Genomic DNA, 15775 nt, shown 5'->3' with positions numbered 1-15775 from the left:
CTTATAGCACTCACCGCAAGGAAGGCACATATTATATGGAGACAAGGTTGGGAATACACATGGTTTATGTGATGCATAGACATATTTTTTTCAGTGATACATATATGTATACACACATACACACGTATAAAATGGATAATAATTTCGAGAACCAAGCAATACAAAGGCATGGAATGCAAATTTAAAATACATTTACAAGCAATCTATACATATTTAAGTACACAGTTATGGCCTAATGAATTTTCTAGTCACTGCAGAATATTCCAGCTCCCGTCTGAACGTCAAAGAACATCCCCTGCACTGAATAGCATGACAACAATTTTCTGTGTCTAAATGACATCAAGAAGTATGGCGAAATGCATGTGTGTTCGCAATAAATTAGGGTAGCATATCAATTGTTTTCCCCCCAAGTATCAATTCCATGATAGTCTTGAGTACTAACTTGTCAAGAATAACAGGAGTAAAATAGTGAAATACAGACACCATGTATAAAAAAAAAGTTTATTTTTTCATTAAAAATATTTACAAAGTTTTGCTTTGTTTATGTACAGTCATAAATGTAAGTTTAAAACTCAAGTTTAAAGATCAGGATTTCAAGAACACAAATGTCTTGACTTCAAAATTAGTTTCAAGTTATCTGGCACACCTTTCCCTGGAATTCTCAGAAGGCATTTTACAATAAGTTGAGCTGGTAACAGATACCCATTTCCAAATGAAGCAGTCCCACCTGCCCTGTGATCTTCCCCCTTCTTGTGCATAGAAGCTGTTTTGCCTTGAACTACACTATTGCTTGTCTAACCCTTCAGTGACCAGGTCAGGGAGCTAAACTAGTGAAAACTAGTTTAAACTAGTGAAAAAAAATCCCAGGAAGATCAAATAGGCATTAACTGATCTGAACATCATCCTCTGTTAAATAATCTGTCCTCACCAAACGAGAGGAAACAGCCTCAAGTTGTGCCAGGGCAGGTTTAGATTGGATATTAGGAAAAACTTCTTCACTGAAAGGGTAGTCAGGCACTGGCACAGGCTGCCCAGGGAAGTGGTTGAGTCTCCATCCCTGGAGGTATTTAAAAGACTCATAGATGTGGTGCTTAGGGACATGGTTTAGTGGTGGACTTGGCAGTATCAGGTTTACGGTTGGACTTGATCTTAAAGGTCTTTTCCAACCTAAATGATTCTATGATAAAACCTGGTCTAAGAAAGCTGCATTGAAAAGCTACATAAAACAAGCAATAATTTTCTTAAGTTTAGCTACTCAAACCAGGGTGGGGCTAGGTGAGCACCAGAAGATTGACACAAAAGGGGCAGAAATTTGTCACTAGGGCCGAAGGAGAGAGTAAGACCACTTCTTTGCTCAGCAGCTAAGCACAAGACCATCTTAACTGCATTATGAAAGCATACACTTAGAGGTCATAGAAGAAAAGACAACAGTCTCTCCTGTTTACAACACATCACAACAAAATTTCACATTGCATACCGTGGTTTATTTCCTACACCTTTGACAGACTAACAGGAGACATCCTGAAAAATAACTCTGCTTGCTATTGCCAGATCTTGATTTCTCCAGCCCAATCACATGTTGCAAGGAGCGATGGCAAGACTGGGTGAAATATTGCACTCACACAAGCTTCTTTATGTGCAGACAAAGTGCGAATAATCCTAGCTGTATGAAAGTTGTAGAAAAACACTTTGCCATCTGAACTTCCTGTCACCAAAAGTGTTCCATCTGGAGAAAATTCACAGCCCACTGCAAATCCTTCCACCTGTGAAAATCAATAACAGTGTAACTCCTGATGCTGATTAGAAAAGTTCATTGTGATATACTGAGAATTATTATAGTACGAAAAAAATTTGTATCTTTAAATAAATATACACTAAGGACTTCTCCAGGTGTTTATTAAGACACAGCTATAACACAAACTTATTTAATCAAGCTGTTAAGTATTCATAAAGACTTCTAATAACTATTTTCTTCAGGGTGCATATGATTCAAAATAGACTGGCACACAGGAAAGCAAATGAAGCCAATTAATATCTATCACTGATTTATAATCAAACCCTATTAGCAGACATATTAAAAAGCACAGGTACTTTGCTATCTATCTTCCTTCTAGACTTGCCTACTAAGTTCCCAGTGAAGAAGGATACCTTATGTCCTTCGTATCTTTTCTTTTTGTTGATCCGGTAAGGTCGCTGGGCAGAAAACAAAGCCATGTAGTTCCCATTCGTCTGAGCAACAAACATAGACTCTTTAGGGTGCAGAGTCAGACTTGGGCAAGTGTAACGCTCCTAAAAATAATTTTAAAGAAAGTTTTGTTGTATGAAACAAAAGATTTGTTCAAATGATTCAGGTTATCTTTTGGCATATTTGAAAGACCATAAAAAGCAAGGTATACATAAGTAATATCCATAGTATACTTTATATAAAGATGCTTAATTCCTTACAATCCACTGAAAGTCTTACACCAAGACAAATATTAAATCAATTCGCTACCCCAATTTCTTAGATACTGACCAAAATCCCATCTCCCTCTGAACCACAATTATAGTGCAGAACAGCTGCAGAAAGGTAACTCCAACCTGACGGTACTCAACCCTCCTCTTCCTGCCCAAGGAAAACCAAAGTTTGAATGTGAAAGGGAATCCTCTTCTCCCATATCCCTTGCTCCATAGCCATACTGTGCCTTCCATGCTACTTTGTACAGTTCTCAAATCCTCCATCCTCTCAGTTTTGGCCACACTGACAGGAATAGAAATCACCCCATGTAAACAGACACCTTTCCCCACCCCACTCTTATAAAAAAAAGAAAAAAAAAAAAAAAAGGGATCATTATTAGCCTACTAAGTCAGAAGTTCCTTATAAGAGTGATTTGCCATGTAGACTGCTGCTGGCTGTAAATTCATAAATATCTGCAAAAATTAATAACACTTGGCTTTACTCTAGTGCTCCTACTTAAGACTGAATTAATATTACTTTCAAACCTCTGAATGATGACTGCATCAGAAATCAACTGCTCTCACAAGGTTTCCACCAGGTCCAAACCTCTTCTATTTTCAGCCTAACCTAAAGACACAGTGTTGAATTTTCACCCCATGAATACAAATTAAGAGAGCTTTGGCTGTAGGATGCATCTGCATGTGAAGGACATCAGGCCGACGGTGACCACTGGACACCATGGGCTATGTGGTAGAGTGGGAAGAACATCAGACCGGTTTGGTTGTGTGGCTTGGAAGTGATGAACTGGGAAGGAAGTTCTGGGTATTGTAAGGCATTTGGAACAGAAACCCAAACAGCGTTAGGCAGTGTGCCTGGTTAGGAGCGTGCCCCGTGGCAGAGCACTGCATGCTTCCGGGGAGAAACTGGGTCTAATGGTAAAGGATCAGAAAGCACAACACAGTCTGCAGGAGCACTGTGCTGTTATGCTGGGTATACTGTAGCAACAGGTTATTTTAGAGCTCTTAACTATGCATTTGTTAATGCAGACAAGCAATAGATCAAGTCCTGTTGGGATCTAATCTGTTTGGAGAGCTCAGGGGTTCTCTCCCACCCTGAAGATTTCAAAGGTGAAATTCAGAGAAGTAAAGCAGAGTTTCCAAAATCACCACCAAGTTTTGTTTATTCACAGTGCAAAAAGGGGGAAAACAGTCCATTTCAGAGATACTGTAGTTGTGAGAAGGTAGGCTGTGGGGTTTTTGCTGTTGGTTTGTTTGGCAGGGGATAAGGAGAAAAAAGTTGTTTGGTTGGTTTTTACTCCTTGATACTGAACATGACTGGTCTGTACTTTATATATTCACTGCTTTTTTTTTTTTTTTTTTTCCCTATTGCCTACCCAAGATGTAAATAGATGCAATATTGGGCAAAGACATAACTGTGGAAATTAAACATGAAACAATCCCATTAGATCATCAACTACATGTCCTTTTCAGCCAAAAAGCATCTATATACAATCCAATCATATTATATTACATAGGATATTAGACTCGGGTTTTCAAAAAAGACCCAGGGAGTTGGAATTATCTATTAACTTCCTTGGTAATCTCCTTTGAAACTGTCAGCCTTTCTAGACAATTTAGCCCATTAAATATCTTGCCTGCATAGATTACTGAGAGAAATACTGCACCTGCACTGATAAAAGTATATTTTGCCTCTGTGGTTATGCCGTACTAGATATCTATATGCATGTATCAGGTTGCTATTACTATGTGAATATTAAACTCAATTTGTCAATATCCCTCATTGCAGCTGATGAAAAATATATGAAAAAATGTGGGAAAAGAAACGTGGCACTATAGCAACTACTGCCATGCACCACTGGCAAGCTAGAATGACACTGCAGTGGCCTTGCCTAAATATAGCTTAGATGTCAGTGAATGAGCACTGAAATGTAAATATTTTTAACACAAGTAGACCTACCAGTCTTCAAGGTCATTTTTTAAGAACAAGTAAGTGTTTTTAAAATATAAAAATAAAGCAAGCCCTCAACTTACATTAAGAGTATTTTATACAGCACACAACGATCTTACAGAAAATCAAAAGCTTTTTTTTACAACACTGACAAGCATGAAATACTAAATCACCCAAACAATACTAGTTGTTAATCTTACATGAAAAATCTGATTGGAGATTTTTGCAGCACTTTGGAAGTCCCATGCAATAATGGTACGATCAGCTGAGTCCCGGCTTACTGCATCTGTGCTTGTAAGAAATTCTCTTCCTTCAGGGAGAAAGAGTATATCCAATGTCTGTTGTACTGCAGCTTTGTACACTCTTAACACCTAGTGGATAAAAAAGTTTGTTATTTTTTGACAGAGTAGAAGAACATGATAACTTATGTTTTCTGTCTTTGTATTAATAACTATTTCCAACAAATTATATGTTACTTTAAAATGTGAAAAAGGAACTGATTTTTAAATGTTGAAGTACTAGTGTATTAAATAGCTTGTTAACGTATGTAAAGAGTCCACACACAGGAAAATTAAATGAGATAAAAGAAAGCATCAGTTTGTGCAATTTATATATTATATTTATATGCAAATAAGATTCTGTTATAAATTGCCAAGGAATTAGAGTTTGATCCAGAAAGAGCTTTAGACAACACAATGTTGTGGAGTTGGGTCTACACAAACTCCCTTCTACTTTATGAACTCTTACAGATACCCTAGAAGAGGCAAGGGAATCATTGGCAGCAGGCTGGCCAACTTGGTGAGGCGGGCTTTAAACTGAAGGACTCGGGGTCCAAAGTGGCAACGCTACGCCATTGCAACCAACTGGGGAATAAGTCAGGCCAACCAGAGCAGCAACAAATGTTCCTTAGCTGCCTCCCAAGATGAGACTCAGAAGACCAACCACCTCAAGCGTATGTATACCAATGTACACAGCCTGGGGAACAATCAGGAGTAACTGGAGCTCTGCACCCAGTCAGAAAGTTATGATATCATAGGAACAACTTAAACACGGTGGGACAATTCACATGACTGGAAGATTGCAATGGATGGCTATAGGCTGTTTCATAAAGACAGACAGGGAAGAAGAGGGGGAGGAGTCGTGCTCTATGTTAAAGAGAACCTTGAATGTATAGAAGTCAACTACGGCAATTGTGGAAGCCCTATCGAACACCCCTGGGTCAATATCAGAGGGGTTACCTCCAAGGGGGATCTTACAGTAGGCATCTGCTACCAACCTCTAAACCAAGACGATAAGGCAAACGAATCAGTATTTGGGTTGCTTAAATAAGCTTCGGGTCAACAGAACCTGCTTCTTATGGGTGACTTCAACTACCTAGACATTTGTTGGAAGAACAAGACAGCAGCTCACACGTTCTCATCAAGTTCTTGGAATGCCCAGAGGACTGCTTCCTCATACAAACATTAGATGTGCCAACCAGGTATGAGGCACTGCTCAACTTGCTACTCACAAACCAAGAAAACCTGCTTTGTAATATCTCGGTTCGTGATAGCCTTGGCTGCAGCAATCACCATATTGCGGAGTTTGGGATCCTGCTGAGCACGCTGAAGGTTGGTACTAAGACAAAGGTTTTAGATTTTAGAAGAGCAAACTTCAGCTCACTCAGAGCTCAATTGGGAGGGATTCTGTGGGAAGCTTCCATGGAGAATAAAGATGCTAGTGACTGCTGGGAGTTTTTCCAAGAACACTCTCCTGGAAGCACAAAAACAGTTCCTCCCCTTTAAAGGTAAGGGAAGTAGGCAGAGCAAGAGACCCCCTTGGCTTAACTGGGAGCTTCTGAGTCTGCTCAAAACCAAAAGAGAAGCGGACCAGAGATGGAAAAGCGGACTAATACCCATTGAGAACTACAAGGGCATTGCTAGGGTGTGCAGAGATACAATTAAAAAAGCAAAAGCTCGGCTTGAGTTGAAATTGGCCAGAGATGTCAAAAACTACAAGAAAGGGTTCTTCAGGTACGTAAACAAACAGAAACACAAGGAAAATACTGGCCCGCTGTTAAAGAGGAGAGGTGAATTAGTCACCAACAACACTGAAAAGGCAGAGGTTCTCAACACCTTCTTCACCTCTGTCTTTACCGACACTGTTGGGCCCCAGGCCTTGGGAACAAAAATCCAAGTTGATGCAAACACAGACCCACTGTCAGTGAAGAAGTTGTTGGTATGTGAACTATTACAGGAGCTTGACCCCTACAAATCAATGGGCCCTGAAAATATCCACCCAAGGGTGTTAAGAGAGCTGGCTGACATCATTGCAAGGCCGCTCTCCATAATCTTTGAGAAGTCATGGAGATCAGGGGACATTCCAGAAGACTGGAAGAAGGCTAGCGTCACCCCCATCTATAAGAAGGGCTTAAAGGAGGATCCAGGAAATTATAGGCCCATCAGTCTTACTTCAGTCCCTGGGAAAGTTATGGAATGAATCCTCCTGGGGGCTATCACAAGTCAAATGAAGCAGATTCACCAAGGGAAAATCATGCTTGACAAACCTGATTGCCTTCTATGACAAAGTAACCTGCTCGGTTGATGTGGGGCAAGCGGTGGACATCATCTACCTGGATTTCTCCAAGGCTTTCGATATGGTTTCCCACAGCCTCCTCCTAGAGAAACTGACGTGTTACGGTCTAGACACATGGTCTGTGCGGTGGGTGGGGAGCTGGCTGACAGGCCACACCCAGAGGGTGGTGGTAAATAGCTCCTTTTCAAACTGGCAGCTGTCACAAGGGGGGTCCCCCCAGGGATCGATATTGGGCTCAATGCTGTTTAGTATCTTCCTAAGTGATTTGGATGATGGGATCAAGTGTACCCTGATGAAGTTTGCTGATGATACCAAACTGAATAAGGAAGTGGACGCTTTGGAAGGGAGGGCCACCTGCAGGAAGACCTCGATAGGCTGGAAGGGTGGGCTAACAAGAACCTTATGAAGTTCAACAAAGACAAATATAAGGTCTTGCACCTGGGAAAACATAATCCAGGAGTGCAGCACAGGCTGGGACCTACCCAGCTGGGGAGCAGCTCTGTGGAAAAGGGAACTGGGGGTCCCAGTGGACAACAAGCTCAGCATGAGCGAACAGTGTGCTGCTGCAGCAAAGAAAGCCAACAGAATGCTGGGTTGCATCAACAAGGGCATCACCAGCAGAGATAAAGTCATTATCCCACTCTACTCAGCGCTTGTCAGGCCACACCTGGAATACTGTGTTCGGTTTTGGTCCCTGCTGTACAAAAAAGATGTGGACAGGCTGGAGAGGGTCCAGAGAAGGGCCACAAAGATGATCAAAGGACTGGGAAGGCCGAGAGACCTGGCTTTGTTCAGCCTTGAGAAAAGAAGGCTTAGGGGAGACCTTATCACCATGTTCCAGTATTTAAAGAGTGGCTACAAAGAAGATGGAGACTACCTTTTTACAAGGAGTCACATGGAAAAGATGAGGGGTAAAGGGTACAAGTTACTGCTGGGGAGATTCCTATTGGACACAAGAGGAAAATTTTTCACAATGAGAACAATCAGCCACTGGAACAATCTCCCCAGGGAAGTGGTGGATTCCCCAACATTGGACACTTTTCAAGATTTGGCTGGACAGGGTGCTAGGCCATCTTGCCTAGACCATGCTTTTGCCAAGAAAGGTTGCACCAGGTGGTCCTTGAGGTTCCTTCCAACCTGGTATTCTATGATTCTATGATTGAACTCAGAGCATTCTGAGGATCAGTCTGAGGATCTTTCCTTCCTCCTTCCAGAACACTTCAGAAGTGTAAGTTTTTGGTCTTTTTGTTCTCAAAGTCTTCAGCTAGTTATAGAGACAGGGAAAGGAAAGTAATTAGGTTAGTGGGGATTTGGGACTTACAGGTATGAAAAGGACACGGCAGGAAGTGAATATTCTTGTTGATCATTCGGGAATTAATTATAAATCACTGTTTATGACTGGGGATGAGTAAACTTGATGATTCAAGGCTCTCCAAAGTGACACACACTGCTGCTGTGTGTCATTGCTTAACTTGCAAGTGGTGAGACCTTGGTGTCAGGACCATACGGTAAGGGAGCAAAAGTTGCATGCTCAGTCAGAAACTGTCTACAAGGCCAATGTGGACACACTCAGAAGAAGGATACACCATTCACCCTGCAGAAGATACCTCAATCCCCTTAAGGACTCAGTCTGACACCCTCTCCTGAAAAAAAAAGAAACCCAAGCAGAGTTTGCTCTTTTAAAGTGCTGCCAGCGAGGGAAGGATGGAGGTGACAGGAGCGCTGCCGTCAAACAGTTCAGTGCTTTAAGGACTCAGCCAGGATCCTGCCTTGGTCTACAGGGATTCAGTCCCACACCTCCCACCTCATCTGCCTACCGACCATCCTCACAAGAGGCAGTCTCTGCTGCTTCTGCTGAAGCAGAGGCTTTTTCTGTCACTGCTGAAAATGCAGGGCAGGAGGGAAAGAAAGAATCATCAATACTACAAAGCACATCTGGGCTCAAGAGTAAATACTGTGGCTCATCCACTAGTTCCCCATCATGTAATTAATGCATATGAACAATCTGTAAAGAAGTTTGTGATGTAAAAGGAAATACCAAAGTTCCCAAATCTTCCCAAATCAAAAACACCAGAGTTCCCAAATCTAGATCTTCTTTCAGGACTTATACCAAAGTGGGTTGGATCCATGCAGAAATGGGTCCTCAGCCACAGGATTCAGAATATTTTAACAGCCTGTGAGTTGGAGCTTAAAAAGTAAGAGAGATTTTGAACTATTCTAAGGAATATATGAACAATTTGAATTTCCTTTCTTTCCACCTTTCTTCATGAAATTCTGCATCTATGTTGTGTACTTTCAATTTTGCAAATCAATACTTTTTCTTTCTTTTTCTCTGATTTGCCTCCAGTGAAGAGAAACTTCAAGGCAAGTGGCCAGATCAAAGCAATCCTTCTCTCTGAATATGGTGATCCTTAAAACTAGGACACTGGAAGACTGGTAGTTATAAATATCTAAATCTTTCTCTCTCCAAGATAGCTAAAACATAGCAGCCTGCACTTCCATCAGGGTTCTGAGGTTAGTCCTTCTTCTAACATCACTAGAAAAACCAACAGAGCAGAGAGAGTGCTTGAAGTATTATACTGAAACGGTTCCCAACTTTGTGAAGCGTTTCAGTGCCCACCTTATACCCTCAACATAGCATGTGACTACTGACTTCAGGGCCCAGACCTTTTACGGATACTGTAAGCACATACATTTTGTAAAAAATAATTTTCAGGTGTTGCAGTGAAATATCCTGGATTATACCTCTGTTTTATACTTTAACCAATAAAAGAAAAATCATTTCAAATATCAAACACAACATGAGAACTTCCTGATTCTTGCCTCAAGCTCAAAAATCTATGACTGTTTGGAAATGTTCAGAACTAGGTGATCCTGCTTTAGGGTAGCGATATACTAGATGATGTCCTGAGGTCCCTTCCAGCTCTGCTTCCTGTGATCTCAGCACGTAGAAAGATGACAGCAGCAGCTGCTCCAATTGCTTTTCACAGGCTCTGCAAAATGTACAGTTTAGAAACGCAATGTTTCCATTCAGTGAAGAACCTCAGCCATGCAAGCACCCTACGCACCCTGTAATAACATCAACAAGATGTAAACCTGCAGACTCAAAAAACTGGCACACTTTTCAGCAATCTGCCTGCATTTTTAAGATAGTGAATATACAAATGTGTTACTTGCTCTCGTCAGATTTTTCAGCCTAGGAATCTGCATAATATACAAAGCAATTAAACTTTGTAAAGCCAAAAGTGTTATTTGCATATTTATAGCCTTGACTTTCTCTATGGAGAAATCACCATGCATAGCTATTTCTTGCAGAGTTATAAAAGGAAGTCCATAGTTCATTAGTAAAGTAGAAAATTAAGCTATTTTGTAGGAGCAAAAATAAAAAAAAAATACAAAAATATAATAGCTGCCTGGAATGAGAAATGGAAAACCATACAGAAACCTGACAGCTGTAGGAACTGCAAGAGAACTGAAATAAAGTTAAATTGAGAGGAGGGGACACAAAAGGCTTTACCACCCCGTCAGACTGAAGAAGGCAGCTACTTAGCAGCAGGCACCTTCACAGAAGCGACAAGTCCCAACCGGAGAGTTGGCAAGATCAGAGCACAGAGCAGCACCAATGTGCAGAAACAGGGACAGGGAGGCAGAAACAAAGGCCAGTTGATGCTGGGAAATGAAGAAGAATGATATAGTACAATAAATGATAATAAAGTCCCAAATGGTGATTCATGGTAGCGATTCTTTAATATTTTCTTATTTTAAAGATGAAAAACTCAGACATACTGTTTGGGTCTTCGTCTTCTAAAAAAACCCTTGTGAAATACGTGTAGGTATGTGTACGTATCCATACATACACTGTGTCCAGCACTGCTAAGGGGTTAGGGTTTAGTTTGGGGCCTTGTTTTTAACAGTTTTTGGAGCAACAGACATCTCTCAGTAAAGAAGAGATTGTGAAGTTGGTAATGTGCACATACTTTTAATTTTTGCTGAAATTCTGTTGGGCTCTTACATAAACTGCCACTATCAATTCAAACATTTTCACTGCTAATCATTAAATATATTTGCTTGTCTGTTATTTAATAGGATATCTAACCAAATTACCTGTGTATCTTAGCTCTGCAACAGGAAACTGTCTTTACAAAAAATGGTGCAAAAGACCATCTTTTTCTATATGTTTGATACATATCTCAAAACTATGCTGTTTAATCTTCAAACCACATCATAAGGACTGACTCAGAGAACAATAAATTAACACTTTGAATAGCAGCTGGGAACTTGATAGACATAGTATTTAAATTCCCCCATAAAGATAGCTTTCAAAAATAACTAATTGCAACACCCCTGCTCAGCAAAGTATTCATAATTAAACCCACTTTGTTCTACCTCAGACAACTAATTCATGACATGCCTGAGGAACTTGTTTGGGGAGAGCACCAGTTTCCCTACCCTGCTGGCTTTAGTTTGTTAATAACAGCTTTTGTTCTTTTTCTATTTGCAGATTTATCACCCATAAGCATTGGAAAACCACAGTCCACTTCAAGCTAAGCATTTTCTGGACATAAAAGAAATCATTTCAAAGGAAGGCCTAATAGTTTCTGGTGTCAACACAATCCAACATAATAATAAAGCTTCTTCACTAAGGCAAGAGTTCATGGTTGCAGGCGTTCTACAAGAAAGGTAATTTAAGCAAATTAAATCAGTTTCAAACAGATTCTTATGGTTCTGGTGATTTGAAAAGCATGCTGTGATGCTGAATTTGAGGTATATATTTCAGATGAGTTCTATAATACTTCTCGGCATAAAGCACATGCAATGCCAGCTATTTCGTTTGTCAAGAAAGCTCAAAGCCTCCACACAAGCAATTCAGACACTGCTGCTCACCCCAGCTCCGTGCTGGTCACCTGTAACCTACATGCACTGCACTTTTCTAAAATCCCCTCAAACTTTATGCAAGTGATGAGAAAGAAACATGCTTTTATAGTCATTGCCCTGAGCGTCAGGAGATGTGGTCTCAAAACAAATCTAATAGGACTACAGGCAATCTGGATGGCCATGGAAAAAACCCTTAATCAGTCAGTGCCATGGCTTCCAATCTGTAAAAATGGCCATTTTTTTTCTTGCACTTCTTGTCCTACCTTTTTAGATTGAGTGCTTTGGCATGAGACTGCCTCTTCCTACTGGCATGTTGAGTAATTAATGCAATGGTGGACTGATTTAAGTTTCCTCGTGAAACAGTAGTACACCATTACGAGTAATAAAAAGTGCGTTTTAACTTAAAACAAAGCTTATTTTGCACAAAATAGAAACTTTATCTGCTGCAGTGCAAGCCACTGATGTTGATCTCTTCTACAGAGTAAGGTGTTGAGGCAGATGACTACTATTTGTAGCTTTTTAGCTACATACTCACAACAAAACCACAACCACGTGACAAATCCAATTTATGTCTCTGATCTCCATCTGAAAACTATAATGGCAATTTTAATCAAAACACATGGCAATATCATAGACAGGAAGATCAAGCATGCTACAGTCCTGTGTTCTTTTAAAGTCCTTTAACATAAGACTGCTGTATTTTTCTTTATGTAATTGAAAAAAATTATTTTGCTTACAAATTTAAGTTTTTTCCTGTCTGTAACTGGTCTGTTTTCAGACACAGCTCAAGATTACGAAAGGGTCTTGAGATAATTAAAAGGAAAGGGAGACTGATTAAAATGAAGTAGTGGTTGAGCTTAAACTGGTATTGGTCTATGAGACTTTAGGTATGAACAATGTACACTGTCTTTTTTAAAGTCACTTTCAGATTGCTTGAGACGGCACAAGAATCTTGTGATGGAAAGTATCAGCCATTTATTAGGAAAAAAAAATGTTTTTCCCATCAGATTTTTTATTTAGAATTATCTCCCCACCTCAAACAGGATAAGAAGTGGAATCTGTATATAGGAAACAGACAAGGAACATCTGAGATACAGAATGGCTTTTCTATGAGGAGCAATAACCAAGGACCTTTCAGTACAGAAATGAGATGACCGAGGGGAATTCGAAAGAATCTAAAAGAAAGTCTGAGCAGCATGGAGAAGGTGAATTGTTTCTTCCATTATAAGAATTTAGACTGCAAACTAGCAGGAGGCAGCTTCAAAACATGCAGAATGAGATGCTTTTTCACACAATACATATTTAAGTTGAATTCCTTGCTACAGGATGTTGCAGACATAAAAAAATCAAGAACAACCAATGCCATAGTGTGAAAACTCAGAGAGAGCCATGAGAGACAAAGACACTATCTGTGGTGCAGGGAGTCCCCAAACTGTAAGTGAGAAAGGCCTGGGTAACCATTGCTGGGAATTGTGATAAAGAAGTTTGCTGTGCTTTCATATTGTTGTTTTGTAAAGGCATATTGGTCACCGCTGGGGGTGTAAAATTTGTTTAGAAATGGGCTGAAACCGGAACAGCTATTCCTCAACAGCTTCTTACTTGAATACTCACGCTCCAGAAGGAAGCATGTTTTGTTCCTGGCCCATTTCAGTCTCTCCAGGAGCACTGCTCCAGGAGAGATTGTATGCATAGACAGGTCTACGATTCTCATCTGCGATACCACCGTATGAGGTTTCCAAACAAACACAGCAGGACGGCTCATGTATGTGATACAGCCACATAAAATGTGCCTTCACACTCAAAAAGAACCTCTGAATGTTAACATTTAAAAACAAATGCCATTACGCAAGTACAAATGTACCCCCACCATATTTCTTTGAACTTTTTGCACATAGATTCAGTAAGGATTTATCTGACTGTGAGAAGAACAAGTTTAGTTTTCTAAAGCGCTGAATAAATCATCTTATTTTAATTACATTGTTCTTCCTAATACCACCAGTACATGACAATGTATTGGCTGTTTCTATAGAAACCAGAAGTGCAAGTAGCTCCACCAATTTCTACAGCCCTTTTTCATATTTATATGCTATCCAGAGACAAATTCATTAGGTCTCCTAAATACATGCTACTTAAAATAACTGCATCTCATCTGAAAGAAATTGCAATAGCATGTTTCCAAGGAAACAAATGCACTGGACTTGCACTCTAAATTTATTAATTTTTTAAAATATGCTTTAATGACTTAAGCCTATTTCTTTATAAACTCAAGTATGGAGAAATAGCTCAACAACATAAAGAGCATCTCTCTCATTTTTTCTTTTTAAGCATAAAGCTGTAGATGATGGTTGCAATTTTGTAGCTAAACAATGCTTGATCCAGAGTAATAAACCAAGACAGGGAAAAAAAAAAAAACAACTGTTGTTACTCTACCTTGGCCTCTGTTAATAATAAAAATTCTGCAGTGCATTTCTAGACTAATTTTAAAAGCTCAGAATAACTGCTTCCATCATTTTTCTAGTTAATTTGTTCTATAGCTGATAAGACCTCAATTTAAAAAATGGGAATTTTGTGTAAATCTTCAAATCTAAGTTTTCCTTAAATTTGCCTGTCACTCCAACAGATTGACCTTGTATTCATCTTTTTTGAAACCTTTTTTATGTCCTGACAAAATTTTATTATTAATCCCAAAAGGCTGGACCTTTGTATTAATTTGTACTCTTCCCATTTCTAACAAGTCATTGCTATTTTTCCTGCACGATATTCTATTCCTTTTTTTTTTATTGCTTGTGCTAGCACAATACTTTCTGTAACAAACAATTTTCAAAAATAAAATAATAAATGTTGTCTCCATTAGGAGCCATGCCTGAAGCACTTCACTAAATTCCTTCCAGTCAGTTTCCTCTCTTGAGATCTCCCCTTTAGCCAGTTTTTTCATTTTACAATAACTAGGTTAGTCCCTACCTTCTCCAGCGTCTCTAATTGCTCTATCAAAGTCCAAAACTGTAGAATGACATCAAGTAAGCTTCACACAATGAACCTTCACTTAACTCCTATCATTTATTCTTTTTATAATTCATTTATTCCTATAGCTGTAACTAATCTTTCCTTCAAAGTCTGTTCTGCGGCTGTGTCAGGTCATACTACTGGGTCTCCACTGCTTGATGCCCTTCCTCTCTTTCCCTCCTTGTTTAACATAAGCAGCGGATTTGCATTTATGGAGGTCTAAGAGCTTCAAATGGTGCTTAAAGATCAGAGCCACAGCCCTGTTGCCTTCTCCTTGTTCCCTCTCCAGATTACTGCACAGTGCTTCGTCAGGACTTGCTGTTCTGACAGCTATAGCAGATAGCTCTTGCCAAAGCTCAGTGGTTTATGAGATAGGACATACGAACATCAACAGACAAGTGGTCAAAAACAGCCTACATCCCACAGCTGAATAAATTATTCTTCTATTTTTAACAGCGTCCAAAAAAATGTTAGTGATCTCCCTACCTTTAGAGTTCCTTGCATTTCTGTATGCACATGATAAAGAACCAGTTCCTGAACGCTTATAAAATGTTAAGAGTTTCATCAATCAAAGCAGAATGTAAATAAAAGGTAAAATATGCAAAACTCAAAAATAATTATATGGATACATTTAGAAAATCTAAATGAAAACATTCAGATGCAAGTTCTTGAGTGCTGTATCTCCTTTCAGCAGAGCTAATAGCATCCCTGCTTTACACTATGCAAACCTTGCTGACACGTGTAAATAAATCTTCTCAATTCAGTTCGACAATTCACTCATGATATAAGGAACTTTAGCTCCTTTAAAAGCATTATCAGTACAAGACAGTTACAGTTCTAGTCTTGTTCTGATATTACATCTGTGTAAGCTTAGAAACCCAAATTAAAAAGAAAAAAAAAATTATCTGTAGTCATATT

General features: G+C 39.6%; 1 protein-coding gene across 7 annotated transcripts in view; it reads right to left on the bottom strand.

Moving 5' to 3' along the window:
• The window catches only part of WDR25 (WD repeat domain 25), an 88913-nt gene that overhangs the window by 16799 nt on the left and 56339 nt on the right, over positions 1-15775 (bottom strand). For 5 of the 7 annotated variants that reach the window (XM_087747697.1, XM_087747694.1, XM_087747698.1 and 2 more), the window contains 3 exons: positions 4606-4776; positions 2149-2289; positions 258-1763 (listed from right to left, as the gene is read on the bottom strand). In XM_087747697.1, coding sequence (XP_087603823.1) covers positions 1542-1763; positions 2149-2289; positions 4606-4776 — 534 coding nt within the window. In that variant the 3' untranslated portion in view covers positions 258-1541. Of the gene's footprint in view, positions 1-256; positions 1764-2148; positions 2290-4605; positions 4777-15775 lie in introns of those variants that run through there. The other 2 variants (XR_015702317.1, XM_087747699.1) reach the window with 2 other exon arrangements.

Source organism: Nipponia nippon, unplaced genomic scaffold, assembly GCF_047370975.1.
Source record: "Nipponia nippon isolate SJK-2023a ecotype South Korea unplaced genomic scaffold, ASM4737097v1 scaffold_11, whole genome shotgun sequence".
NCBI lineage: Eukaryota > Metazoa > Chordata > Aves > Pelecaniformes > Threskiornithidae > Nipponia > Nipponia nippon.
This window is presented reverse-complemented; position numbering and strand designations above follow the sequence as displayed.